Source organism: Labrus bergylta, chromosome 1 (assembly GCF_963930695.1).
Source record: "Labrus bergylta chromosome 1, fLabBer1.1, whole genome shotgun sequence".
Taxonomy (NCBI): Eukaryota; Metazoa; Chordata; class Actinopteri; order Labriformes; family Labridae; genus Labrus; species Labrus bergylta.
In genome coordinates, this window is record NC_089195.1 from 11,066,011 (window position 1) to 11,093,376 (window position 27,366).

Sequence of the window (27,366 nt, forward strand, 5' to 3'; positions counted from 1 at the left end):
TCTCTTTACACCCAATGCAAGTAACAACCACATGTATTTACTGCACACCTTTTTATGACTAACTTTGATTAACTTTTAACAATTTTCACCAACCTTTTAATAATGCTTGAAATAACATTAAGCACAAAGTACCTGCTTGTTTCTTGCATGTGATAGATGTGATGTATACATACCTATGATATTCGTTTATACCCTACCTCAAACCCCTATACGTCGGCCTCTACTAACTTTTCCAACTTCTAGCATGTCATCGTCCATTTGGAGACTTGCTAGATAACACCTCTTGCTAAGAGCCAGCCTACAAATTTGTTCTTGTAAAACCCCTCTTGCAAATATAAACTGACTTACAACCCTCTGTATACCTCTTCGTCTGCTGTAAAGCAAAACAAGCTAAAGCTCATTCAGGTCACAGGAGAAGATTCTCTGGTAATTATGTCCCTTCAAAACGTGACGTTAAAAATCTCAAATACTTTGAGCAACAATCTCTTACGTCTGAAGAATGTGAATTGACCTAAGGGAGCTAAATTCTGATCTGAATCTTATGATATCAATGTCCTTATTACCCACTCTAACCTCTCCCCCACTGGTTCAACCCGTGCCACCCCCCCTCTCTCGTTCTCTCAGCGGTGCTTGCGTCGGGTTCAGACGTGACAGGGGTTAGAGGTCAGGGTGACTCTGGCTCTGCCGTAGCAGAGGCGCTGGGCGTTACGACGGGTCATGTTGGTTTCTCCTCAGGCAAGGAGAAAGCCAGCCCTGCCAGTCGCCCCACCCACTCTGACCCACAGGCCCCAGACAGTGAATCCATCATTGTTGCCATGGAGAGGGTCTCGGTGCTCTTTGACAGGTACAACCACTTTTCAAACAACCTCCACTATACAAGAACTGCACGATAATTATTTTTTAAAGGTGTACCAATGGCAAGCCAAACACGCTAACGTCTACATTTGGAGATTTCTTCCCAAAAGTGTACCGATGGGTTTTTAGTGGTCAGAATAATTTGTTTGTAGCAGCTGATGTACTTCATTTCCCATCATTATTTGCTCTGATGATGTTTCCATTTGTAGGATCCGGAAAGGTTTACCAAGCGAGGCTCGGGTGGTGTCCAGGATTTTACCCCAGTTTCTAGACGACTTCTTCCCGCCACAGGACGTCATGAACAAGGTCATCGGAGAGTTCTTGTCTAATCAGCAGCCTTACCCACAGTTCATGGCCACTGTTGTCTACAAGGTGAGCAGCAGGACATGTTGATAAACAGCATCCTAACATGGGTAGATGGGAATTGTTGGCCTTTGCCTATAAGATCTTGAAACCAGATAATGTACTTTAAAAAAGAAAAACTTTTTTTTTTATTTCTCAGCATTAAAATGTTTTTTAATTTAAATAACTTTACCAAAAATAAACATAAAATAAGCCTATATACCCTGGAATACACTGAAACTGCATGTGCTTAAATGAAGTAACTTGGGCAAAATATTATTGTACTAGATCAGAATACTACTTTACTAATTAATGAGCATAGTTTGCAAAAAAGAAATATGTTTCTTGCTACATTCAGGTCAAATGGCTTCTAGGGTATGTGAAAGAAAATCTCAATAATTTAAATGGCAGAAGGCTGCTGTCACTATGCTGTACGTTCAAGGGAATCCATGATCGTTGGGCTTAGTTAGACGAGTCATTATTCATGCTTACCTGTTCTTAATGTGTGATGAAATGGAATGTAATCAACTTGAACTTAAGCACATCTTTACAAAGTCTGGATTTTTTTCTGTAATAACAGTTCACTTGTCTTAGTCTAATCCCTCCCTTTTCCTGCCTCTTGCTCTGCTCTGGTCCTACTTCCAGGTTTTCCAGACACTCCATGCCACTGGCCAGTCTTCTATGGTGCGAGACTGGGTGCTGTTGTCCTTGTCTAACTTCACTCAGAGGACACCAGTAGCCATGGCCATGTGGAGTCTCTCCTGTTTCTTTGTCTCTGCTTCAACCTCCCAATGGATCTCAGCCCTGTATCCTTACCTGACAGATTTCACATAAGTGGGACAGTGATTTATCTATATATCTATTCTAAAAAGTGTGTTGGGATGCAAAAGTAAAGTGTAACTGCACGTTATATTGTCCTTAACCCCTCTGCTCTTAACCAGACTGCCACATGTGATCAGCAGAATGGGCTCCAGTGAGGTAGTGGATGTAAACCTGTTTTGCCTCGTGGCAATGGATTTCTACCGGCACCAGATTGACGAGGAGCTGGACCGCAGGGCTTTCCAGTCCGTCTTTGAGACAGTGGCGTCTCCAGGCAGCCCTTACCACCAGCTGCTGGGCTGCCTGCAGTCAATCCACCAGGACACGACCCTGTGAGGGTGACAGAGAGAGAGGGAAAGAAGCATGGGGTGAAAAGTGGATTAGAGATACATTTGGCTGGGGAAATAATGAAGTCTCCTTTAGTTGTGAAGTAAAGGAAGAAGAGTGTTTCTTCAGACAAATCTACTACAGCCTCATCCCTTTCCTTCATATGCACTGATATGAATAAGTAGAACTACTGAAGTCAGTAAGCATAAGGCCAAACCAAGTTTATATCCGAATCAATGTCAGTTTTAAGTCGTTAGTTACATGAAAGGACTGTCTGGAGAATACACTTAAGATGATGGACACTGGCTGCACCCCCCCCCCCCCCCCAACCCTGAATGACACCACCTTGAATGAAAGCTTGGAAGAAAAAGACAATAATCAAACACAAAATTGGATTGGCTTATTTTCCCATTGGGACTTGTTTGAGTTCTCTTGGTGTATGTCAGTTATGTAAACAGAGAAAACAAATTAGAAAACTCAAAGTATTTACAATATATAAAGTTTCAGTGCGTCTATTTTTCAGTGTGTTATGTAAGAGTGCTAAAGGTCTGGTTAGGATACTTAGGCTGACACAAATATCACAAATGTCTGCTTAATGTTGCTTAACATGATCATTCCGACACGAAAGTTAGTAAATATTTAATTTTAAGGAATGATCAATTATAGCTATCGTATTTTTTTTTCCAATGATGATGAGACGCTTGGGACGGATGTTCAAATTGTACTTTTCACAGCAGGAATTGACTTGTATGCACCCATTTCAACAATTGTTTCTGTTCAGTGGCCTAATATTGATGTTGTTTTGATTGGACAAAGACCTATAGGGGTTCATACTTAAATATAAAAAAAACATGTTTTTTTTTTCTTCATTAAACGTAGTCATAACTTTGTAAGCGCCCATACACCAACACACAAGAGGGTTGGAACAATCGAGCAGGAAAACTAGCAAAATAGCAGTGTTGTCATCTTTACTTTTTACCAAGTAGTGGGGGAGAGGGCATGTTCTGATGAGTTTCTGACATTGCTTATCTGCCAAGTCCTTTAAAAACAAACAAAAAATATATATATATATATATATATATTATTTAATTCTTGTAAGCCCCACAGTGCACCTGGATGATTCCACCTGTCATTTTCTTGTACTTTTTTTAATTCTCAGGTTGTAAGATGTGATTTATTGTTGTAATAAGACTGGAAGTAATTTGCAGTCAAATCTTTAAATGTAGTTTACTTCGTATCTTGTAAAAAAAAAAAAAAAAAATTATTGTAAAGTAATATGAAAGCCATCGTGCATGATAAATTAAGAACTGTGTAAAGATGAAAGATCTTAAAATAGGTGATGTTGTTTCGTTTTGTCTTAACACACACAAACACATGATGAAATGAAAAGCCAGGGAGACTGCAGAATGCAAAAATAGACAAGCTTATACAATTTTAATGAAGACTTGACCTTGAGTTGCCTGGGAGCGTGCTGGGCGTCGTTACCCTGTACATACACTTGCCTTAGATAAAGACTGAATATATGTTCTGTACACTAAAAAGCTTGAAAGCATGCTTAGTTTGACTGCTATTTTCTTGCATAGTCTTTAATATCGTATTTCTGTGGGTATGGTTACCATGACCATTGTGCAGAAAAGATGTAACACGATCCAAAGGGAGCCTTGTAACCTTAGCAACCAACAGCAGCTTTGACAAATCAACAGATAAGGAAGTGTAGCATGGTGGTGGCATGTGAAATGCAGATTGTTTTTTTGTTTTTTTTAGCTTTAAATATTATTTTTGTCTCTGTCAGTTTTTAATATTTCATCTTTAATTGTCTTTGTTTAGAATTTCAACAAACACCTACCACAAAAAAAAAAAACTCTGAGATTTGTGTCATGTTGATTGAAGGAGCTTTCTTGATATGCAAAGAGTCCTGCAGCTCTTAAAAGTAAAACCGTCATGATTTTATGCTAAATGTGTCAGCACCATCACCATGTTGAAATAATGCATAAACACAATTTAAGAAACAGAGTCTTTGTCAGCTTTTGTTAAAATGATAATGTGAGGCCTCCCTAAAGGGGAGCAAATAGGCCTAAATGTTTTTTTTCTGACACCAAGTCTCCAAAATTGTATGTTAAAATGAATCAAAGAATGGCAGAACCTGTATTTTATTTTTGCTAAAGGGTATCCATTAAACAGCATAAAGAATTAGTTTGTCTCATCCTGATTCTATCAGTATTTTCTCCAGCATAGGAAGGACCAGAAGTGACGGGACCCCTGCAGGGGTAATGAGATGAATTTCAAATCTTGTAGTTTTTTGGGATGTGGACAAATGTCATATTCAACAGATTTCACATGCTTATCTTTAATGTTTAAGAGATTATTTTCTTCCAGTTGAAGATTCAACTGCTCAGAAGCAGAAAGGTAATAATCGCTGGTTACAACTTTTTATTTTTTACGTTTTCTAGATTGGTCATGTCACTTCTTTTTGAAATGAGGACATTGGCAGTTATTTACACAATAATTATCTGACAATACAATGGACTGCATATTTTTTACAGGATCCTCAACAGGACCCTGTGACCTCCTTACATCTTTTTTTACTATCTGCAATGTCCATTGAAAAAAGAGATTGTGTGTTTTAGTTATTTTTTAATAATATGATTAGATTGAAACCTGCATATGGTTTGTTGTAGAGATGAATAAATTATTTAAAGATGTAAAAAATACTTTTTTGTGATGTTTCATCTTTAAAACTCTTCATGCTGTAAATCAAGTTAAACTGTTGAGCTGACAAACTAATAAAAAAAGAAAATCCAGTTAAGACTTTACAAAAACTGCTCTGCACACAGGATCCACTGTGAGGATGCAGCCACACCCCGCCTGTCTTCTCCTCACTGCTTTAACAATACAATGAAACAGAGAAAAATATTTACCAACATAAATATGACATTTAAGAAAATTCTATTAAAGTGTATTTAAAGCTTGTTAAATGATCTCTTTCGCATTCTTACATCTGATCTAATTTTGTTTTCCCAACCAGGCTGTAATTCCTTTTTTAGACACAGCATGGAAACAGTTTGCTCTTGTTTTACAGCTCCCATTACGGTGAGTGGTTCATGATTAAAAGGTATTAACAGGATTACAAGACAGCTGCCATATGGTACATGAAACACTCAGTTGTATTCATGATTGCACAGGTATTAAGTCACTTTGCATTGCAAACACTAGGCTCTACGACTGAATTGGACAAAGGGCTAACCATGTGCTTAACACTGAAGAAAAGCCATGTACATAGCTGCCTTAGAAACTTACATAACAAACATCACACTAGGCAGAGCAGGTTACATTTATACTTGAATAGACACTTTAGTCATGTAGTTTATTTAGTTATTGAGCAAATGGGTGTTAAATGAAATGCTGATTTTTTTTTCTGGAATAAAACAGCATTTCAGATATCAAAATGTAAAAAAATTAAAGCATTACATATTATTTGGAGCCCTTTCCCCCCCCCAAAAAAAGAATCGATAGATTGAACCACAACCAGCCACAATAAAGTCATCAGTGACAGCTAAAGGATTACAAGATGAAATGTAGGAACAACAAAGTTAATGAACTTTTAACCCCCCCCCCTTGTCCGGTCTAAACACACCTCCCTCCCCTCCAGTCCTCCTCCTCTTTAGGGTACTTCGCCAGATGGTGCAGCCTTTTCTTTTGTTTACCCATCGTCCCTGAGTTTACCTACTTTACCCTGGATACTAAAGTATGGACAGGCAGCCCCGCCGCCGGACAGCGACAAGTAAGTTATTTTAAGAATCGGAGTGAAACTGCACGACCAGAAACATGAAACAAAAGAACATGAAACAATTCACCTTTTCCTGAGCACATCACTGCTTTACAACTCAGGCGGACTTCAGACAGCTGCTGCTGCTGCTGCCTCGCTTCGTGGTTGTCAAATACGGATTGGTGCGTGAACTCTGCTTTCAGTAACATTCCTCAAAACAACGGACCTGCCTTTTTAATTATGTTAACTTTTGACACCGGATTAAAATATGCTACTGTAGCTACTTTTATATGTGATTTCTCAAACTAACTTTTGCCAATTTATCCACATAACTGTTCGCTTGTCTGACTGACACCTCTGGAAACCAATGACGGGATGTAAAAGTCTGTGTACACTGACGTTGCCATAGTTACAGGCCGACATTCCAAAGATCTGGAAGTCGGAGGGGCGGGACGATCGTTTAAGCATGGATGAATGCACTTTCGAACAGCAAGGCACGGCGAGAAACTTTTTTCGGTAACTCTCAGCAAGCGTCAGAAATCACGGCATGCTTCTCCTAATAAAGTGGGGGGGTGGGGGGGGGAAACCACATAGTTGTCTTTTATTTTCGTTTAAAAGCGGTCGTCACGAGCAGCACTAACTCGTATCTGTTCTAGCGTGTGAAGCTAACAAAGCTAACTGTACTGTGTTGTGTGAGCTAATCTCAGCTAAAGTTAACATTGTCTTCAAAGTCTGTGAGTTTTTGAAGATTATGTGCGAGCAAGCCACCCTGAACACAAACGGAATGAACGCAGACAATAAGAAACATGCAGTGAATGGTGATCCAGAGGTTGTCTTGTTGTAGTGTGTGTGTGTGTGTACCTGCCAGGTGTGAACACGTTCAGTCTGTAAACATGTTTCTCATTGGACAGAGCTGCAGTGACTCCGCCCTGCGCAGGTGTAGCTGTGTGTCAAGTCCCTTCACCTGGGCTCATTATAAATATCAATACTGACAAAGATAACCGTGTAATTTGTCTATTTCTGATATTTTAGATGACCGTAATGATTTTTAAGATTGCATGTGGCATTACCAGAGATACAAGACATTTAATGTGTAGAATACATTTCATACAAGCTGAGGTAAAGACAGCCATAGTGTGTTAAAGATTCTTCACTAACCTGGCTGTGTTCTGTTCTGCAGGTAAAATAGACATGATATTGGGAGAGAGAGAAACAACTACAAGAAGAACTGTGAGCCAGACCAAGCGTTCACCCCTCTGCTGCATTTAAGACTGACACCTGTTTTCAGGCAGGTCAGCGTAAAATCATTCAACAACACGATAAATATTGTAAGTGGCTGTGTTCCTGCTCTAGCTGAGGCACGGGACAAAACAATGACTGATTAAAACCTGCTTCATCAATGGACAAGAGGAAGTTACCTGGCACAATGTTCAGGCAAGGGGATGCAACATCCAAAAGACGCCCCTGCGGTGGAAGTGGGCTCAACCAGCTTCAACCACCCTCTTCCTCTATCCAGCAAGGTCGTATCCGGGCTGTAGAGGTGGCAAGAGGTAGAACAGGGTATGGCTTTACACTGTCAGGCCAAGGTCCATGTGTACTCAGCAGCATCCTGAAAGGGAGCCCTGCGGAGTATGTAGGTTTGCGTTCAGGAGACCACATTCTCTCTGTTAATGACATCAATGTCTCCAAGGCGTCCCACGAAGATGTGGTCAAACTTATTGGACGCTGTTCTGGCATCTTGAAACTCGTCATCGCGGAGGCAGAACGTCACAGGCGGCACCATCACCACCACCAGCGCTCTACTGGAAGTCGTCACAACAACAGCAGTGCAATGGCAGCATCTTACCCGGACTCCTGCTCCAGTGAGGATGAGCTGGATGGCTTCTATGACAAAAGCGTTAACAACAACAATAACAGCAGGTCAGGCTGCGGAGCCCGAGGAGGCTGGTATAAACCCAAGCCAGATTCTAAACAGCAGGGAATTAACAGGGCAGAGAAGGTTGTGGCAGAGCTGCAGTCCGGAGGCATTTTTAACATGATATTTGAAAACTCCAGCCACTCCTCCAGCAGTTCGGACAAGGAGAGACCTAGGATTAGCTCATCATCAAAGCCACGTCCCCTGTCTGACCCGGAGTTCCCTCCATATCAGAACCCCCGTTTCCACAGCAACCCCAACCTTCTCTCTGAGGAAGAGATGGCCCAAGTTCTAAATGATGACTCAGTCTTCCTGGACTCGGACTTTCGTCAGCTCCACCTCCACCATGATGAAGAGCAAGACTTGGATGTAGAAGATGGGGGTGACTTGGTCTTAGAGCCCAATGAGGGCATCTTAAATGTGGGCATGATTGTTGGCTATTTGGGCTCAATTGAGCTGGCCTCCTCAGGGATGAGTTTAGAGAATGACAGCCTGCAAGCAATAAGATGCAGCATGAGGCGTCTCCGGGCAGAACAAAAGATCCACTCACTGGTTCTTATGAAGGTGTGGTAATATGTTTTATCTATCTTAAAAGAATATCTTATTAACTTAGCATGAATAACTAGCTTTACTTAAAGTGAAATGGCCCTTTAAGGCATCTCAACTTTATGTGGCTCATCACTCTGCATCAGCTTAACAAATCCTTCTATTTGTCATTCATCAGTCACACATCAGTTTTATTCATATAGTACTATTTATATAATGTTATTTACAGAGACCCAGCTATTCCAACATGGTAAAGCATTTGGCAAATTTGCAAGAATCATTTTTTAATTTAACAAGCACAAACCTTATAAAGGCCTGTGGGATTGCCATCTGCTTTGAGGGGGCTACTTTAAAAAGAAGGAGAAATATGACAAAGATTTATAATGAAAACAATATCAGCTATACCAACTAGTATGACAGAAATGTTAAATATTGCAAATTATATCATTAACAATTGTAATATAAAAATAAATTTGACTATATTAATAAAGGACGTAGTATTAACAATAGTAGTGATAATTAGCAGGCCCAAGGCAACAGGTGTCTGCTACAATGATCAGCAGGCGCCAAAGCAAGCCTGAGGCAGCCATAACTAAACACTTTATCAATCAGGAAAGTTTAACCAAACTGTGAATGTTGCACTCTTTTTGCCTAGTAGTATATTGTTATGTGTTTCAACTTTATCCCACCAGGTCATGCATGACAGTGTGCGTCTGTGCAGTGACAGAGGTCAAGTTCTGGCAACCTATCCTGCAGAAAAACTAGCCTTCAGCGCCTGTTGTCCTGACGACCGCCGATTCTTTGGACTGGTCACAATGCAGACCACTGACGACCAGGAAGATTGTTACTTTAGCAATGGACAAGATGAAGAGAGCAGTTTGAGGACTTCCTGTCACGTGTTCATTGTGGATCCGGACCTCTGTTACCACCAGGTATGATTATAGAGATTGTGACAAGATTTGTAAGGGCTAAAAACATCACTTCAAAGAAAAAAAAACTTGCCTTTATCAAAACCAAGACTGAATGAATCTATGTATACAGATTTATGTACGTAGTATACACATACAGCTAGGTTCATCTTGATGTGCCATAAAACATTTATTATTAAGTATTGAATAGTTTTATTTTCAGGTTTGATACAAATGCAGTGCTTTTACAAAAATAAATTACAGCAGAATAGGAAAATACTTTTATTTCACTCACAAACACAAAGAAGCTGGACAAAGTACCGGTATTTGAAATAAGTACAGTCTAAAAGTATTACTTAAATGAATAAATATCTGACTGAAGAAGAAGGAGTGAATCAGCAAAATTATTATTATTTTTTTCATTCTTATTTTCAATGCCTCAGTGTTTAACGAAAACGAAAAATTGAAGTCATCCGATGTCTATGTTTATATTGTTAAAAACAGTCAACAAGTCAAACATTTCCTGAAGCAACTTAGTCATTTACACATTTATTTTGTGGCCATCCCCATCAACTAACACATATAATGGTGACTACTGTTTCTTAAGGTCCATTTAGGAGTAGCAAGGAGGTTTGGCTTTGAGTGCACCCCCGACCCAGACACAGGAGGCTGCTTGGAGTTCCCACCCAGTTCTCAGCCTCTCCTTCAGTTTGTCTCTGTCCTCTACCGGGACATGGGAGACAACATTGAGGGGGTGAGGGCTCGTGCATTCAATGATCCAGACAATGATGCTCAGCAGAACCACAGCACCAGCAGCAACAGTGATAGTGGTATCTGCAACTTTTTACCAGAAGAGAAGAGCAACAGGGTACTTTTAGTAGACCTCGGAGGTCCTTCAAACCACAACCACATCTCTGGTCTACGCAACTGGGACAGCCCACCTTCATCTCAGCAGGCCTGGAGTCCCACCCTAGGAGCTGCAGCCCCTCACTCACCGCCTCCTCCGCCAGCTCTCAGGAATGGCCACTACCTGGCTGACCTCCCTCACCCTCTCCCATTGGCTCAAACTGATGTTCCTGGCAGGCTTTCTCGAGGGGTCCACCCACAACACTATTCACAAGGAAAGCGGGGAGGGGCTGTTGTGGGAGGTGAAAAGAGAGGGGTAGGTGGAGTAGGGTTGGAGCAGCAGCGGTGGCTGCCAGTCCATGTGCTGAGAGACTGGCGCCAGCAGCACCACCACAGCCACCTCCAGGGTGTGAGCAGTGATCAGGAGTCCTATGCAGAATCCACTGACGGATGGTCTTCAGCTAATTGCAGCACCCTGCCCCCACCCATGAACAAGATCCCTGCCGACCGCTACAGGGCCCCACTGGCCTCTGGAGATCACCTGCCACCACCTGGAGGGAGTCAGCCTCCTCCGCCTGCCCATCCCCACTCTCACACCCACCGGCTTGCTGCTCAGAAAGATGAGTGGGCCAAGAAGCTTTTTGGTGCTGGGGACAGAGAAAGAGCTGGAGCTGAAAGAAATGTCCGAGAGAAGAAACGAGGCAATGCAAAGGAGGGAGAGAAAAAGGTTAGTTTCATTCAGATTGTTTGAAGTTATTGCCTTTATTTTTCTATTGATTTGAATCATACATTTTTTTATTAAGAGATTTTAACTCAATATAAAGTCAGACTATTAGTCAGACTGGTTTCAGTAAGGTGTTATGCCGTGGTAGTTTTTGGGCAGTAGACTTTTGGAAGAGATGTGTTAAAAGTGACCATGAGATGAGAAGCTTGGGCAGCAGGTAGTATCCCCCATCACACTACCATGCTGTGGAAATTTACTCTGACAGTTTATTGAGGCTATAAATCCCTCTGTTCATCCCAATGCTCCCCATCACATTCTCAACCTCCTCTTTTCAGTTGCCCACTCTTGAACTACTGTCATACAGATGTCAAATTTTTCTGCTGGTTTTGAATGATGCAATGAACCTTCTTCACCAAACATCCCGGCACTACGTTGAATAATGGTAGCAGCCTGTTTGGCTTAGTACAAGTGGATGGATAAGTTATTTATCCCCACTGCTCCAATATCAAATCATGTATTATGCAGCAGCTACGCATCTGCCTTTGCCTGAAAACCACCTGTTTTCCACCTTAATGAAACTCAGTGCAACACAACACGAGGTAACTTTGGCTGCACTTTTTGACAAAATGTATTTTTTTTTTTTTTTTTTATCAGAACATTACAGACTGTCTCTTAATTAGTTCCAGAGAATAGAAGAGATAGAGAGATATAGCAGGCCTGGCTGCATGCTGTCTGAATTAACCTGTCCACAGCCTGTACTTGGGATAGACTCGGGTTACTTGGTAATGGACGAGGCTGGTTCTTCCCCCTGTAACACTTATGATAGGAGGGTTCCAGGGAGACCCAGGGGACAATCAAAGGAAATGTTTACAAGGCCAGAACCCGGGAAGATGCTGATAATGACAGGAAGCTAGATGTTAATACTCATGAACAATGTCAGCTGACTGGAGGAGGACAGCTTTAAATGGTGTATCTGTTATGGTAATAGTCAGCCATCATGACCCGAAAACAAATAAAATATGATTTTGTTGTGGTGACTTTCACTTTTGATTTGATTGTTTTTATATCCTTTGTATAAATAATTTAGTTTATAAATTAAACGTTTAAACCAAATGAGATATTTTTAAAAAGTGTTACAAGTCGCAACCTAATGGTATAATGTGTAATATTTAATTGACTTTAAGTTTTTGCCACATGGTGGCACTGTTTCACTGTCTAATGTAGACCTCCATATCCTCCTGCACCTCCTACCTGTGTTTTGGAAATCCATTGGTATCTGAAGGTCATCTGTCCATAGAATTTAAGTCATGATATGACAGAAACCTGAACATAAGATACCGTTACTTATTGTGTAATTAAAGTCTTTGAATATACTCAATGAAGACACAAACAAGCACTTCCTGATTCCTGAATCTTAAAATGTGATACGGTGATCATTGTGATATTTTATCAAAGAACCAAAGAGATCACAATTCCATCATGTTTACTGTATCCGTAGGCATTTGTACACTACGTCCTCTGTAAACTATCATAGGGATCAAATGGTGTACATGTTTGGTTTCTATGTCAACAGCTGTTGTTGTTGTAAACAGGGAGGAGGCCTCTTTTCTGTGGTAATGTGACATTAAAATTGTTAAGTGCTTACACTGTTCCGCTTCATTGCCATTACAAATAGGAATTGTTGTACACTGACCAGATAATACAGAGGTCATGCAAGACTGTTTGTATAAACCTGTGTAATCAAGTGTTCAAAATTGTATTCTCTGACACACACACAGACGGATGGAGGGTTGACTCGGTATCTAGGCAACACCACTGGTCATCTCTTGATGAAATGCCAAGAAGACCTGCTCTTAATCAGCCAGAACAATTCAACATGTGTCACAGTTTGGCCTCTGGAGCCTTGCAGCATTGATTACTTAGTCATTATCCCCTGGTTCTTGCTGTTTACTAAAGTATGAAGAGATTTATAAAAAGCCATGTGTCAAAGAATGGAAGGAAGCAGAATATTTCTCCTATTCTTACAATTAATAGTCAAACGGCTATGAACATTTTTGTTGTATTGTAAATACAGTGCAGACTAAGATTATTTTCCTTTTTGGTGTACATCCTCTTCTCTCTGGTTACAACACATTCAGATTACTTTGTACAAGAACTCATTTTCTCAGGTGAAGCACTTAATAACAGCCAGACACTTCTAAAGCTATTCAAGCTATTCCAGTGTGTGAGTCCACTGCAGCATACTTTACACCATTTTAACATCATCTTGAGTCTTCTTTAATGAATATTTTTTTGTGTAAAATTAACAAAGTGTTTTGACAATGTCCATTAGGGCTGGGAAACTAATAGAGTTTTCAATTTCAATTATGATTTTGGCCTCCCTGATTTTGAAAACAAGATAATGGAGATAAAACAATTATTGTGCCGCATGCTGTGTTGTGCTCCTTTTGTCATGTGTGGTAAATGTTACAGTGTGTTTGTTGTTATATTTTGGCCACAAGAGTACATCAGCGCTACCGCAAAAACATAGTAGATATATCTTCATATTTCTTTAAAAATATATTGAACTTGTCTCTATTGATTTATTGCTTGTTTTTCAAAGTGGTAAGAGTGTTTAAGTTTGATAAATGCTTGCGATTCAGGGGTTGTAAAATCAAAGAGTGATCATGTTTAATAACCATGATCTCAATATCAATCCAAATAATCCTGAATATGCTTTTTGCCATAATAAAACAGCCCTAATGTCCATTCTGTTTGTGTGTCAGAGTCTGTCTCTGTGCCATTGAGGGTTTGACTTAAGTACTGCAGGCAAAATCACAGGGCTGAACATGCCCGTGTCTGACATGTGGAATTTAACATTTAAGTGGAAAAATGAAACCTATCTTCCACAGACATGCAGGTATACTCCTCGGGCAAAGCTGCACAAATCTCCTCATTTTAGCCTTTATGTAAGAGTGTACAAAAGTCATGTATTTTTATTAAATTGACACCTAGACATAAATTTTGCCCACCACAACACACACACACACACACAAAACCACTCAGGAAGTAAACTAAGTGGTATGATATTTATGTAAGTCCTAGTTAGCATATCCTGTTAGGATTTAATTATGTGTTTGATTATATATGTTTAAATAGAGCAAAAAAAGAAGAATCATAACATTATCCCAGTATGATCCCAATTATGAAGTGAAACCTGTATGGATAAATTATGGGTAATTATATTATGTCGCAGAAAACAACCTACCAACAGTGTAAACACTTTAAGGTTTACATGCATTAGCATTAAAAAAAATGAGTATTTTAGAGATATATCAGTATCATTTCCTGTACAGTTTTACTGGCTTGATTTTTTTTTTCCTCTTGAACACTATTATGAAACTTTTTTTTTCTAAAAATGAACTGCATCTGTTTCCAGAATATATACTTTACAGGCACATTATACAGCTTGAATACCACCATTGTCAGTACTGTATCTTGGTCAAACTATAAAAAAAGGGACTTGAATATTGTTGGCATTTTTTTTCTGGGGCTTTCCATTTGGTTATCGCTAAACACACTATACATCTGAATGGGTCTATCTACCACAAGCTTATATTTTCAGAAGAATCGTTCATTCTCTTATTTAAAAATGTATTTGTTCATTTCCATTTTCACATGAGGGAGTGAGGAATGTGATACTGAATGTGTGCTACTAAAAGTCATTGACCAGTGTAATATTTAGATACATCTTAGGCTTTTAAGATGACCAAGTGACCTTCCACTCATCTCATTGCAAAACATTGCTCGCTGTCTATAAACGCTCATATTGTTCTAACGCTTCCACAAATGAGATGTTTCTTTTGCTGTAGGAGTATGGAATGAGGTGCGTTGTTTAATTGAGGAACTGTAGCAGTCGTTGAAGGAAAAGGGGTGACCCTTACTATCCACACAACCTTTTTCATTCTTTGGATTAGAATTGCAAATTAACAACAACTATGCCTCTCTGACTGTACTGTCACATTCACCTGTATCACACCAAACATATGATTTAAAACATGGTTATATATCTTTATTCAGGGTAGCCGGTTCCGGGGTCTCACCATGGGCTTCCCTCCTCTCGCCCAGCGCTCATCAGCCAGACGTTCCTTTGGACGTTCCAAACGTCTCAGCCTGGCTCGCTCTCTGGATGACCTTGAGGTAGGAGTGTCCCCATGAACATAAACTAGTGTACAGACGCATTATAATACACCTTGTGTACACAGTACCTGAACTGAACCTCTCAACAGACACCTGTGACGGTGTTATTGCAGTGTTTGATCTCGGTCTGACCACTGGTCTTTTTGAGCTGCACGTGCACCATCCTTCTCTAATAATAGCAGCTCATGCACATCATACATCCTCACGTGACTTCTCAAGCCCTCTTCTCACATCACCGTGGCAACATACACAGTAGTGGACACAGCCAGTTGATAGAAAGAGCCAACGGACACGATCTGGAATGGTTGTGTATTTCTGTTTTAAAGTAATGCATATTTGAATCACCTGGTCCTGTATTCCTACACTGTTGAAAGAATTATACGTCTGCCCTTCTTTTAGCTGCAAGAAATGACCTAGAATCCAGTCATTTGAGAGGCATGAGGTTTTTTTGCCTAACAATATGCCTATTTAGTTCTACTTTACAACATTTTCCTTCTACAGTCCGGCAGGAACAACACAATCAACTGCTATCATTCCTACCGCTATAAATACCCTTTAGGCAAGGTCTGGTTTTACAGGTTTTCTTCTTGATAAATTGTTTTACGTGTTTAATGTATGACCTTCCATTTAACAAAAAAAACTACTTTTTATCATCAGTGTGTGTGTGTGTGTGTGTGTTTATGAGCAATGTTCATAACTGTAGTTTGGTTCTGTGATAGAGATCAGAGAAGAGCTAAGTGTTTCCTCTATTTAGAGACTTAAGAGGCAGACTCAAAATAGACAAACAAATCCCACTCTGGCCCATCAGTAGTGGATTGCTTTCTTTATTATTTACCTTTTTATTCAAGGATCAAAGAGGAATTAAGCTATAGACTTTGGAATGACATGGTCATAAAAGGCTGTATGAAAAATATTCAAAGTGTCGTCACAAAAAGATTTTAATGATACTCAAAGCTGCTGTTTATATTAAGTTCCTTCTGAGGAAGACTAACTTATTTAGTCTTATTCCTACATTTTTGTTAAAGATTTGGCTGGGGGGACTTTTTCGCCTTTATTGATAAGACAGCGGAAGAGAGACGGGAAATGCAGGGAGTAGAGAGTGGGAATATACATGGATCAAATGTATAAATGATGGTCGAAGACTGTAGCATCTGTGTTTAGGGCGCCTGTTCTACTTGAACAAGTTCCCCTTTCAATTCTGTTCTATACATAACGTTATATCAAAAGGGTTGCACATTGTACTAGGCTGTGTTTACGCCCATGTTGTACAGTCAGTCGAGTCAGTTGTACAGCAAGAACAGAACACATTTCACTATTCATGTTTCCTTCTGTATCAACTTCTATTATCACCATCCAGATAATATAACAACATGTGACACATCATCAGGTGGTGATTTATGCATTTTTGCTGGCATTTAAAGGTCCACCTTAGTGTGTGTTACACACAGGGATAGATCAGTCTCTGTCCTTTTGCCACACCACCCCATGGCCGAGATTCTCTCTTCTTTTCTTCTCATTACCCAAAACCCTCAACCCCTTCTTTTTTTTCTACCTTTTTCTTCCGGTTGTTAGGCCTTTTTCTCTTGCTGCACATGCGGTAATGTCCACAAACAGAGAGGTCTTTGTATGGTGCGAGGGGGGAGGAGCGAGATGTGTGTGTGTGTGTGTGTGTGTGTGTGTGTGTGTGTGTGTGTGTGTGTGTGTGTGTGTGTGTGTGTGTGTGTGTGTGTGTGTGTGTGTGTGTGTGTGTGTGTGTGTGTGTGTGTGTGTGTGTGTGTGTGTGTGTGAGAGTGAGTGTTCATGATGGTGAGGGGGATGAAAAGGGTTTGGAGTGTTAGCCAGCACTTCTAATGAGCTCTGATGAGAAACAAGCTGACATTCCCCTCATTAGTTGGACTGAACACAAAAGCACATCACTGGGCATAGACACACAGCACAGATTACACACATATACATGAGGAGCCATGCATTAACATTCACAAACACATTGCAAGCTTAAATCAATCAGTAACACAAAAAAATCAATGCACAAAGGCAAAATCACAGTGTACCGGTAATTGGACACACACATTGCTTCACTACCTTGTAAGCGGTGACATTTAACATCTAAGCATCTCCAGCAGTTAATGGCTTTATAGTCTTCTGTGTTGGATTGTGTTGTTTGTGCTATGCAATGTTAAGTGTTTGTGTATGTATGCCAGGGCTTTAGGCTTCCAGCATATCTTGTGATTGTAGAGCTTAACCAATAAACAAGCACAAACAGAAACAAGGAAAAAGACATTTTTTTATGATAGCAGTAACTTTAACTGGAAACTGTAAAGTACGTACCAGCTCTCATACAGTTATATGTCTTTTAAACAGTTAAATAGAAACTTATCTGCTGTATCATTTTTACTTTGAAACAGATATACAGGTTTTTATGTACCAAAGTACCAAGACCATCAAAAGATTTAAAAACAGCCTTACATGCAGCTCACTGATTTTATGATATTAAAGGACATAAACAGTCATGACAGACCTTGAACAAATCTGAACAGCATGATTGTTGAGTATGCACCTGTGTAAGCCTTTTACTAAAAATAAGACGAATAAAAAATAACAAATATAGGTTGATTTCGAGTCTGTTTTTTTTCATAAGCGGCAACACAATGATAGACAGAGGAAGATGAAAGTTCTTGCAAGTGAAGATTAATATGGTAAATGGTGGAGAAGCAATTCCAAAGAAATATCGTCACCAATCATAATTTTAAACATGTTTGTTTAAGGTTTTGACCTTAAAGGTGTGTCCAGTAAGCCTTTTGTGAAATGAGTTATTAATTCCCCTCAGCATTTAACTTGTGCCCTCTGTCTATACCTGGGCAAAGAAAATCTATAGTTCTTAAACTCCTTGGCTCTGTGAATAACATGAACAAACATGGCTCTGAAAGCAACACTTTATTTTGCATAGAATTTATCTTCTGCTCTACCACTTCATAACCGGGTCCATGAGGAATAAAGATAGACCTAGATAGCAATAAAAACTTCTTCCCATATTTAACCCCACTTAAGCAGAAGACACCAGACATCACCATTATTACTCGCTATTTATCAATTGTAGAATTCTACAATCTACAATTCACTTAGCAGACGCTTTTATCCAAAGCGACGTACATCAGAGAGTAAGAACACAAGCAAGGATTTTAGAAAAAAGGGAACAATGTCAGTAAGCGCAAACGATCAGCTTTGAGTCCGATTGGACACACAGGTGCTGACAGACATTGTACAGAGGCCAAGCACAACATTGACGGCAGTTCTCGAGAGCTCTAATCAGTATAGAAACCATTTTATAAGTCGTCATTATCAAACAAAAACCATCGTCACAACCATCATCATCATCAATAATATGGAGACCATCATCATTAAGTTAGTAGGTATTCATGAAAGAGCTGGGTCTTTATCTTTTTCTTAAAGGTGCAGAGGGACTCTGCAGATCGAATGGAGTTTGGATGTTCATTCCACCACCAGGGGGCAACAGAGGAGAAGAGTCTAGTCAGAGACTTAGGACCCTGTTGTGAAGGTTGGATCAGACGCCTTTCATTGGCAGAGCGTAGTGGGGGGAGGGAGTGTAGACCTGAATCAGAGAGTTAAAGTAAGGAGGAGCCGTTTCTGTTTTGTAAGCGAGCAGCAGAGTTTTAAATTTGATGCGAGCAGTAACTGGGAGCCAGTGTAAGGAGATGAACAGCGGAGTGACATGTGCTCTCTTAGGAAGGTTGAAGACCAGTCGTGCTGCTGCATTTTGTATCATCTGCAGAGGTTTGATAGTGCATGTAGGAAGACCTGCCAGTAGAGAGTCCTACCGAGGCTGAAGATTCTGAAGGAGGGACAGAGTTTGGAAAGAGAAACAACATTTCTCATGAATTCATGTAGCTTATGTATTCCATATTTGCACATCTATACAGCAGTTTTGGTACTATGCACTTTCCTTGTTCAAACTCTTATTCTCTTATTCTACATACGGAAATAAGAAATACTTTTAACTCACCCAAATGCTCCACATGTATATTATAAAATAAATATTAGCACTGGTTTACGATACCATTGGCTTGTCTCCTTAGTTCCGTTTCTTTTTAGCAGGATGTGTTTGGTTGTGCTGAAAACAGATACACTCGTTTTTTATTCTTCTGCTTTATTTCTAAAGGGCTAGCAAGGCGTGTTTGCTACCTCTTTAGTTGTGATGTGTCATTTTGAATACATGATCAATCTTAATAAAGATGTAATCCATCACATCGATGATCATAGAGGGAAGAAGTGTTGCTTTCCGAATTCAGCTAGTTGTCGATATTGTCATTTGTTAAAAAATAGCTTTTTAAAATCTTTATTCAGGGTTAAGTGTCTTGCCCAGGGACACATCAGACATGTTGCTGCAGGAGCTGGGGATCAAACAATCTACCAACTGAGCCACAGCCGCCCCAATACTAGAATTTTACATTTTAATACAAAGCTAAGAAAAAAAAATCAAGCAACATTGAAACCTGCAATAATTTGGATGAAGAAGTCGTATGCAGCCAGTATTTGATAATTTCTTCTTTTTTTTAATACAACCTACAATTTACACAGTGGCTCCCATTTTCTAACAGACATAAACTTAACTTTTGCATCATGAGATGCTAAAGGAACTTGAGAAACTTCAGTACTTCTCTACATTTGAATGGAACACAGTTGCTCATTTTCATTCAAGTGTGGCAGCTTTGGGCTAAAATATGACTGGAGATCATAGACTGTAAATAATGGTGGACAACGCCTGACTGATATCACCTATTGGTTACTGTAAAGTAGTTTTATCATGAACACCATGCTGGAAATGCTGGAAAAGGCAGAGAGCTGTAGCCGAGTTGGGTCTTAAGCCAACTGATAAAGTATACTGCGCCTGTCAGTCAGGTCAGCCACACAGGTATTTATGAATCACTCTTATCCTTGATAAAATCAAAACTGATGAGTTATAAAAAGAATTCACATCAGTACAGTGGGTGCTGATAAAGAGATGAGCTAATCAGACCAATTTCATTTTTTGAACGTGGCTGTTAACGTGTTTATTTCACCTATTTATGAATGGGTTTGTGTGAATGACTTTTGGGGATTCTGCATTCAGCCTCGGGTGGTCATTTGATGAACTGCAGGTTTTTGCACTTCCTCATTGGCTTGAATTTTCAACATTGGAGGTTGCTGAAGATCAGTAACAAATACTAATGTTTTACTTATTGATGCTATGGATAAAAAAACAGAGATTATCTCATTTTTAAACTTAAAAACAACCTTGTAACAGCACACGGTCTGATGAGCCATTATTTGGAAAACATTGTGGTTCTCTGAGCTGACATTGAATAACTTGCTTTTTGTCTGTCAAACGATCTCTTTGCTTTTTATCATTACTGTTTGTGAGTTTGGGGGTGCTTCACCCGCTGTCCTCACCCGAGGGCCAAGAGGGGGACAGTCTAGGGGAATGTGAGGGTGAGTAACTCCAGTGTGTGTCAAGGCATGTTGAGAAATGCATCTTTTACTCAGTCAAGCTGCACACAGCCCAGTCATCTCTGTATCTTAATCATTGCTGTCAACTGGAAGAGTGACATAGAAATCTCTTTCTCACTGTCTTCTCTAACTTTGCAACCCTCTCCCTCCCCCTATCATGAGTGTCACTTTACTGTCTAAGATCCAGACATGCGTGGGGCATACTAAACAGATGACAGAGGAGCACTGAGGGTAACAAATTCAATGCAGCGCTGATTTTATGTGTGGGTGTGAGTTCCTTAATGGCAAGGGGTCTCCCTCTGCAGCAGCGCCTCCGCATTTGTCTGAGTGTTTGCATAGCGTGTCTCTCAGCCCACAGCAGTGTGGGTGGAATAGAAATGATAGGAGGGTGGGTGTATAGGCAGAGAAAGAGGAGGGGAATAACAGAGAGGCAGGGCGTGAAACGAAGCAGGGGGAGGTGAATGGGGGATGACAGAGAGAGGGAAGAGGATTCCAGCAGCAGTGACATTGTCGCTGTTTGGACATATGAAATCCGTCAAGTTTTGCTACTTTGAGGCTCTGTGAGGACACACACAGACCTACACACACACACACACACACACACACACATGCAATCAACAGCTGATAACAATGTGTACTGGGGGAAGGTCTCTCACGCAGTGCTGAGGATTACTTTTCTCTTTCTTCATGGAGCAACAAACTTTGGTTGTGGATTCTGAAATAGCTGCTGATCCAGTGAGTAAATGAGTTGTAGATGGATATTTGATTAGTTTTATATGCATGTTTTATTGTGTTTTATTATTTGATGCAGTCTATGTTAGATCCCTTAAAAGATGTCATGGCTTCTGTCACAAGCACTTTATGTTACAGAAACGTGACTGTTTTCAGATTCAGAATCAGGAATACTTTATTCCAAATTCGGTAAGAGAACTTTATTTGAGTAGACGGTAGTAGAAGAATACAAATGAATTACACTTTAAAAATGAATTTGTCATGAATTGAAATCTTGTCATTTCTTATTGGGCATGTAATATTTGTACACAGACTAACCAAACCTCGGGTTTCTCACAGATTCAGACATCAGTTTGACATCAGTGCAATCTTTTCTTGTTTTTGTTAAAATGTCTAAAAAATCCTTAAAACTTTAGTGGCCAGGTTAATTTTAGGAATGACAAATCACGTGACCTCTATGGACCGATCATTAAGGTCTCTACGGCTCTGTTGAGCAACAGGGAAACCTGTTGATTCTGTTGGATTGTTTTACTACATGGGTCTTTAGAAGTATTATTTTGAAGCAACGGTTTGTATATTGTGTTAATGTGATCTTTTATAAATACATCACTTAGCCAAGACAGGTGATGTCTCATCTCACTCCCCCCTAAAAAAAACATTATTTTTAATTAGGGCTGCCATCGTTCACTAGTCAATTGTTCTTAATTACGGCCTAACATTAATGCATGCTATTTTGTTTATTTAGTCCTCCCTGTAGTCACAGTGATGGAAAAGAACGACACTGCTGCATCTTTGAATGTATGCGAGTAACAATGTGAATGCTCTTAACTATTGAAATTCAGCAATTCATTGTGTTTAAATATTTAATTTGTTTGACAGTCTTATATTTAATGTAATTTGACAAAAAGTTTTTAAAAGTTTAAGAATTATGCTATGTGGTCATAGTGTCCACAATGTTATATTTACGTAGTTGTGTGTGTGTGTGTTTGTGTGTGCGCGCACATTCATGGGTGTATGCATGCATCATTTTTGAGTAAGAGGTTTTGACACTTTGGTGGAAAGCACAGGACATTATACCACTAAACAGAGCAGTGAGAAAAGGGCCTGGAAGCCCTTTGACCCAAAGACACACACACACACACACACACACACACACACACACACACACACACACACACACACACACACACACACACACACACACACACACACACACAAACAAACACACACCCGCAAACACTCAAAATAGAAAAAAAACATTCACATGCACAATCAGATACTCAAAGATGAAATCCTGCACTCACATCTTTGTCTTTCATGTGTGTGTATTCTCTCTGAGTGAGGGTGTGCGTGTTATCCTCGTGATATCCCCTGGGAGCAGAGTGTGTTGGTAAAGGAAAATCAGATGATAACACAGGATCAACACTGTTCCTGTACATGAAACACCTCAGGAGACCAGGAGTCACATCAGATGTAGCTACATTTTCAAATGAATGCTTCTTTTTATGTTCATCCAATGCCAGACGGTGTCTGTTCACCATTACAAACATTTTATCAGATGCAGGACTGGTTACTCGCTTAAAAGTGAAGACAAAATAAGTTGCCAAGCTTGAGAGGAAAAGTATGTACTTAGTTGTAGATGTTAAAGAAAAAGCCTGTATAGTCTCTTTTTGCACAGTCTGGAGGATAAGGCCACTTGTGACCACTGTTCGCCCTTACAGCGGCACTTTCTCCACTTGAGATGAGTCATCATCGTGAATTTTAAGATTTCTCCTATATTCTTAGTTTTGCAACTGATTCATCTGCAGCTACTGTTAAATCAAACGGTTTAAAAGGCATCACCAATTAATGAATTCATGAAGTTCTGTCAGTGAGCAGTATTTCAAGTTATTATTTAAGCATACTTGAGAAAACAGTCACAAAACTGGCAGGTCGTCATCGCCTGCATTGATGCTGCATCAAGGACAAAACCTATGAGTCTGTATAAAGTGTTTGAGTCACTTGGACCAGCACATGTAATTGAACTATCTAAGTATAACAACAGGTGTGTGTTGGTACCAGCAAGGTCTGCTATCAATTCATTCCTTTGCACTCTCACTAGCTATACTTACTAACTTACACACAGAATCAGTAACGCTGATCAGCCAAGTTATCGGCTAACAGGCTCACATTGAATTGTGATATAGAAGAAGTGAAAGACAATTTTATGTTCCGTGTCTTGCCTCTGTCATGACAGCAGAGGGCAATGTTGAGTTTTTTTTTTTGAATTATTTATCTTTACCTGCTAGAAACATAAAACAGATACTATAGATCATGAACTCCTCTCTGTAAAATAAAAAAGTTCTTTTAATAGAGATGGGTTGATAGTCAGTTTATAAAAGCCTTTCATTGTTATGCTTGCAGTACCAAACTGTTGGTTTAATCTTTATTGAAAACTGCCTGTGAATTCCTCCTGCATTGCTGTACATTTGTATCTTAGTTTCAGGTCCATTTATTAGTGTGTTTTCTGGCTTTTCTGGAAGTGGTGCTTTCTTAGCATGTGCACATCAAACGCTTGTGTGCCATGCACAGTGGCTTAATTGAGCGCTTTTCAAAAAAACAAACATATTTAGCATATTTCAGAAAATATTTAGGACCTGTATCTTACAACTAGACCAACACCTAAAGAAACAGGACCAATTAGCTCTCATCCCACCAACCAAACCTCGTTCCCCCGGGTTTTACTCTCACCCCAAACTTTTCCCACGCTGTCGCCCTCGTTCCCCTTCCAGAATTGTCAAGGAAGGGAAACTGCCCACTCTCCAAAACATTATTTGGACCATTATCCCCTATAACAATGGTTGTGATTACATTATCAATTAAAAGGAAAAATTACATTGAAGGTGATTGTTCAATACACCATATATGTACCACACCCTCAGTACTTATTTATGTGCAGACATTTGTTTTTGTTTGTTTATGAAATAGAATGTTTGTGACGACAAAGGAAAACACACACAACTACTTGCGCAGTGTGGAGAGAGGTACAGTAAGACATTTGCAGAAGCTTGATTGGCAGACCTACCTTTGTTCCCGCCCCTTCCCCGGTGGGGGAGTGTCACTTTGGAAACTCAGCCGTGTGTGAGTGTGAGTGTCTGCCAGAGTATGGAACTTCCTTGTCAGTCTGTCAGCTAACTGTGTGGAGGAGCGTGTGAGGAAAGAGAGGGAGAGGTGTATTTTGTGTTAATTTAGAAATAGAATGTAAACAATGGCATAGATTGAATTTCCTTAAATCCTCTGAAGCAGATGGTGAGGGCTTACTCTTAGCTCTGTGGGTGTGTATGTGTTAGTTTGTGTATTAGGCGCTTAAGTGTGTGTTTGTTTTTTTTGAGTGGGTTTACGTGTGAGACAGGCATGCTGAGGCATTGAGCCATGCAAGTCAGCTGTCTGCATGAATGTTCTGCCATAGGTTGCTCCTGAAGAAGCTCTGTCAGCATCAGCACTCGTGTGTGTGTGTGTGTGTGTGTGTGTGTGTGTGTGTGTGTGTATGAGAGAGAGAGAGAGTGTGTGTGTGACTGTTTTCATGTGTGCTTGTGTGGCTCAGATATGTAGATAAAGTGGATAGTGGGTTTCCTCCTGTGAGAGGAGTTCAGGATGAGCTTGAGGAAGAGGCTCTCCTTCAAGAGGGTCTGGAACTTCAATACAGTAAGTAGTATGCAAACATACACTTACAGAGAAAGTGCACAACCTGTGGTTTTTAGTGGGAGGATTGAAGGGGGAAGAAACTTTCTTACTCATTTATTTCCGTACATGTACGTGTATGTAAATGCTGGCTTCAGAATATTCAAACATTCTAAGATATTTAATTGTGAAAAAGAAGTTAACGCTTGTTAGAAATGCTGATGGATTTGGTTCTCTGTTTGGTTTTCCTTCTGTTGAGTTATTGACAAAAGTAAGTGCAGAATGGAATGGGGAAGAGAGAGGGAAACAAACAGGGAGTAAGAGATCGCATTGACTGTCATTGAGTACAAGCAACAGTGCATACCAGTGTTGATGAGTCCAGAAGAAAAGAGAAGCGCAGGTTTAGTTTTAGGAAACAGAGGACTATTACCTACACAGCAAAGTACACAAAGAGAAAAAAAGGAAACATTAATCCTACGACCGCACTGGAGAAAAAAGAAGCAGACATGGGTTGGGAGCGCTGGAAAGACACATGAAATTGTAAGAAGAAGAAAAATGGTGGGAAAGGACAGTGGCTCTCGGGAAATAAACCATTCAGAAGTTAGGATGAAAAGTCATATTCAGATTTTGTTTTTTAAGAGAGACATGGTGGTAGGCTGGAAAGTGTCAAAGGGTAAAGTGAGGCACAAGGAAAGAAATACTTAAAAGAGCTTTAGAAGGCTCAAGGCTGCCCCCCTTCCTCTCAAAGCCAGATGTGTTCTGAATCAAAGCTGGAGAAAGAAAAAAGAAAGAAAGAAAAGCATAGGTTTAGACGGAGGACAAAAAGAGCTTCTTACTTTTTTCCATACAGTTCGTAAATTTCATTCAGTACATTTTTTGTCTGGTGTAACTGAAAACAACTGAGACATCCTACTCAAATATATCGTAACTCAGAGTGCACACTGAAAACAGAGTGTGTTGTGACAAAGGCGTGTGTTCAGATTGTATTGTGTATATATCTTGTTCATTGTCTGTGTCTATTAAAGGCAAGGAGTCAAATAACGAACATTTATCACCAGCTCAGCCGCTGAGTCACATCTCCTCTGTGGCTCTAAAGTAGGGAAACAAACATTATCTGCACTCATCCTTTCCTATAGACTGCAGATCACTTCCCATATGCGTTGGAGAGATTTAGAACGTTATCCCAGATTTCCAGAAAAGGCCACAGAGGATTTCAATTTGGAGTAAAAAATGGAAGTTTTGAAATGTTTGTGGTGGCGTTTAGAGGCTGAACACATAAAGTCCATTCACACTGAGTTTGCTGTTCACTGTATGCTACTTCTTTTTTCATTGATTAAGTCAGTAAAGTTTTTTAAAACTCCTCCTGAAATATCTTTTTAACAGGAAGTGATTCGATCAGTCCAGACCTGTCTTCATATGTATGTAGGATTGTCACCCATGCTCATGTGGAGCTGAGCCTCATTTCGCCTGCTTTTGCACCATTAATCTGCTTGTTCGCCTCATCCCATGCACTTTGAATTACACTAAAGCTGAGCGTAGTCATGGTTACCAATCCTGGCAGGGTGACTGGTCTTCTCAATGGCAGCTACTATTCACCTCATATTCAAAAGTAAACACCCAGGCACGCACACATTGAGACTGTTGGCCCAACAGCTTCCTCCTCATCTGGAACTGTGGCTGTGTGTTTGTGTGCGTGTGTGTGTGCGTGTGTGTGTGCGTGTGTGTGTGTGTGTGTGCGTGCGTGTGTGCGTGCGTGCGCAGTTACAAAATCTGTGTTGTGAATTAAAGTCACCTTCTAAGAACAGCATGTGTGACTCAGTTGTTCAGTTATAGGTGTGGCCACCTCCAGTTATGTTAGTGTTTACGGGCACATGAGTAGCCTTGGAAGACAAGTTCACTGTTCATCAAAATGTCAGACACGTTTTAGTTAAAATACATTAAAGATCACCAAAACTTACAGCGCCAGTGACGGAGGAATGCGGATCCTGTGGTTGAAAACAGTCTTTTCTTTGTGTGAGTTAGTGCATCTTCACTAACAGATACTACCACAGATAGACATTTGATTTTAGCCTGTTTAGTTTTAATGGCTTCTCTGTGTCTCATCATATTAAGAAGAATGTCTTTTTCCTGGAATCAACGTCCACTCAGAGGTGCATACAGAGACTGAGAGAAACCTCGGACTGTTTAAGAAGACTTTTATGACTTTTAAAGTATTAATATTAAGATAACAGTGAGAATGAAT

The 27,366-nt window shown here is 40.0% G+C and overlaps 2 protein-coding genes across 6 annotated transcripts in view; both read left to right on the plus strand.

The window, feature by feature from the left end:
• htt (huntingtin) overlaps nucleotides 1-4,536 on the plus strand; it is a 36,404-nt gene extending 31,868 nt beyond the window's left edge. For 2 of the 3 annotated variants that reach the window (XM_065953835.1, XM_020641330.3), the window contains 4 exons: nucleotides 625-844; nucleotides 1,065-1,227; nucleotides 1,843-2,003; nucleotides 2,139-4,536. In XM_065953835.1, the coding sequence (XP_065809907.1) occupies nucleotides 625-844; nucleotides 1,065-1,227; nucleotides 1,843-2,003; nucleotides 2,139-2,352 (758 nt within the window). In that variant the 3' untranslated portion in view covers nucleotides 2,353-4,536. The remainder of the gene's footprint in view (nucleotides 1-624; nucleotides 845-1,064; nucleotides 1,228-1,842; nucleotides 2,004-2,138) is intronic. The other variant, XM_065953838.1, reaches the window with a different exon arrangement.
• Nucleotides 4,537-6,012: 1,476 nt separating this feature from the next.
• rgs12b (regulator of G protein signaling 12b) overlaps nucleotides 6,013-27,366 on the plus strand; it is a 41,743-nt gene continuing 20,389 nt past the window's right edge. For 2 of the 3 annotated variants that reach the window (XM_020641376.3, XM_029278771.2), the window contains exons 1-5: nucleotides 6,013-6,124; nucleotides 7,290-8,588; nucleotides 9,263-9,502; nucleotides 10,086-11,051; nucleotides 15,108-15,227. In XM_020641376.3, coding sequence (XP_020497032.1) covers nucleotides 7,509-8,588; nucleotides 9,263-9,502; nucleotides 10,086-11,051; nucleotides 15,108-15,227 — 2,406 coding nt within the window. In that variant the 5' untranslated portion in view covers nucleotides 6,013-6,124; nucleotides 7,290-7,508. Of the gene's footprint in view, nucleotides 6,125-6,481; nucleotides 6,626-7,289; nucleotides 8,589-9,262; nucleotides 9,503-10,085; nucleotides 11,052-15,107; nucleotides 15,228-27,366 lie in introns of those variants that run through there. The other variant, XM_020641375.3, reaches the window with a different exon arrangement.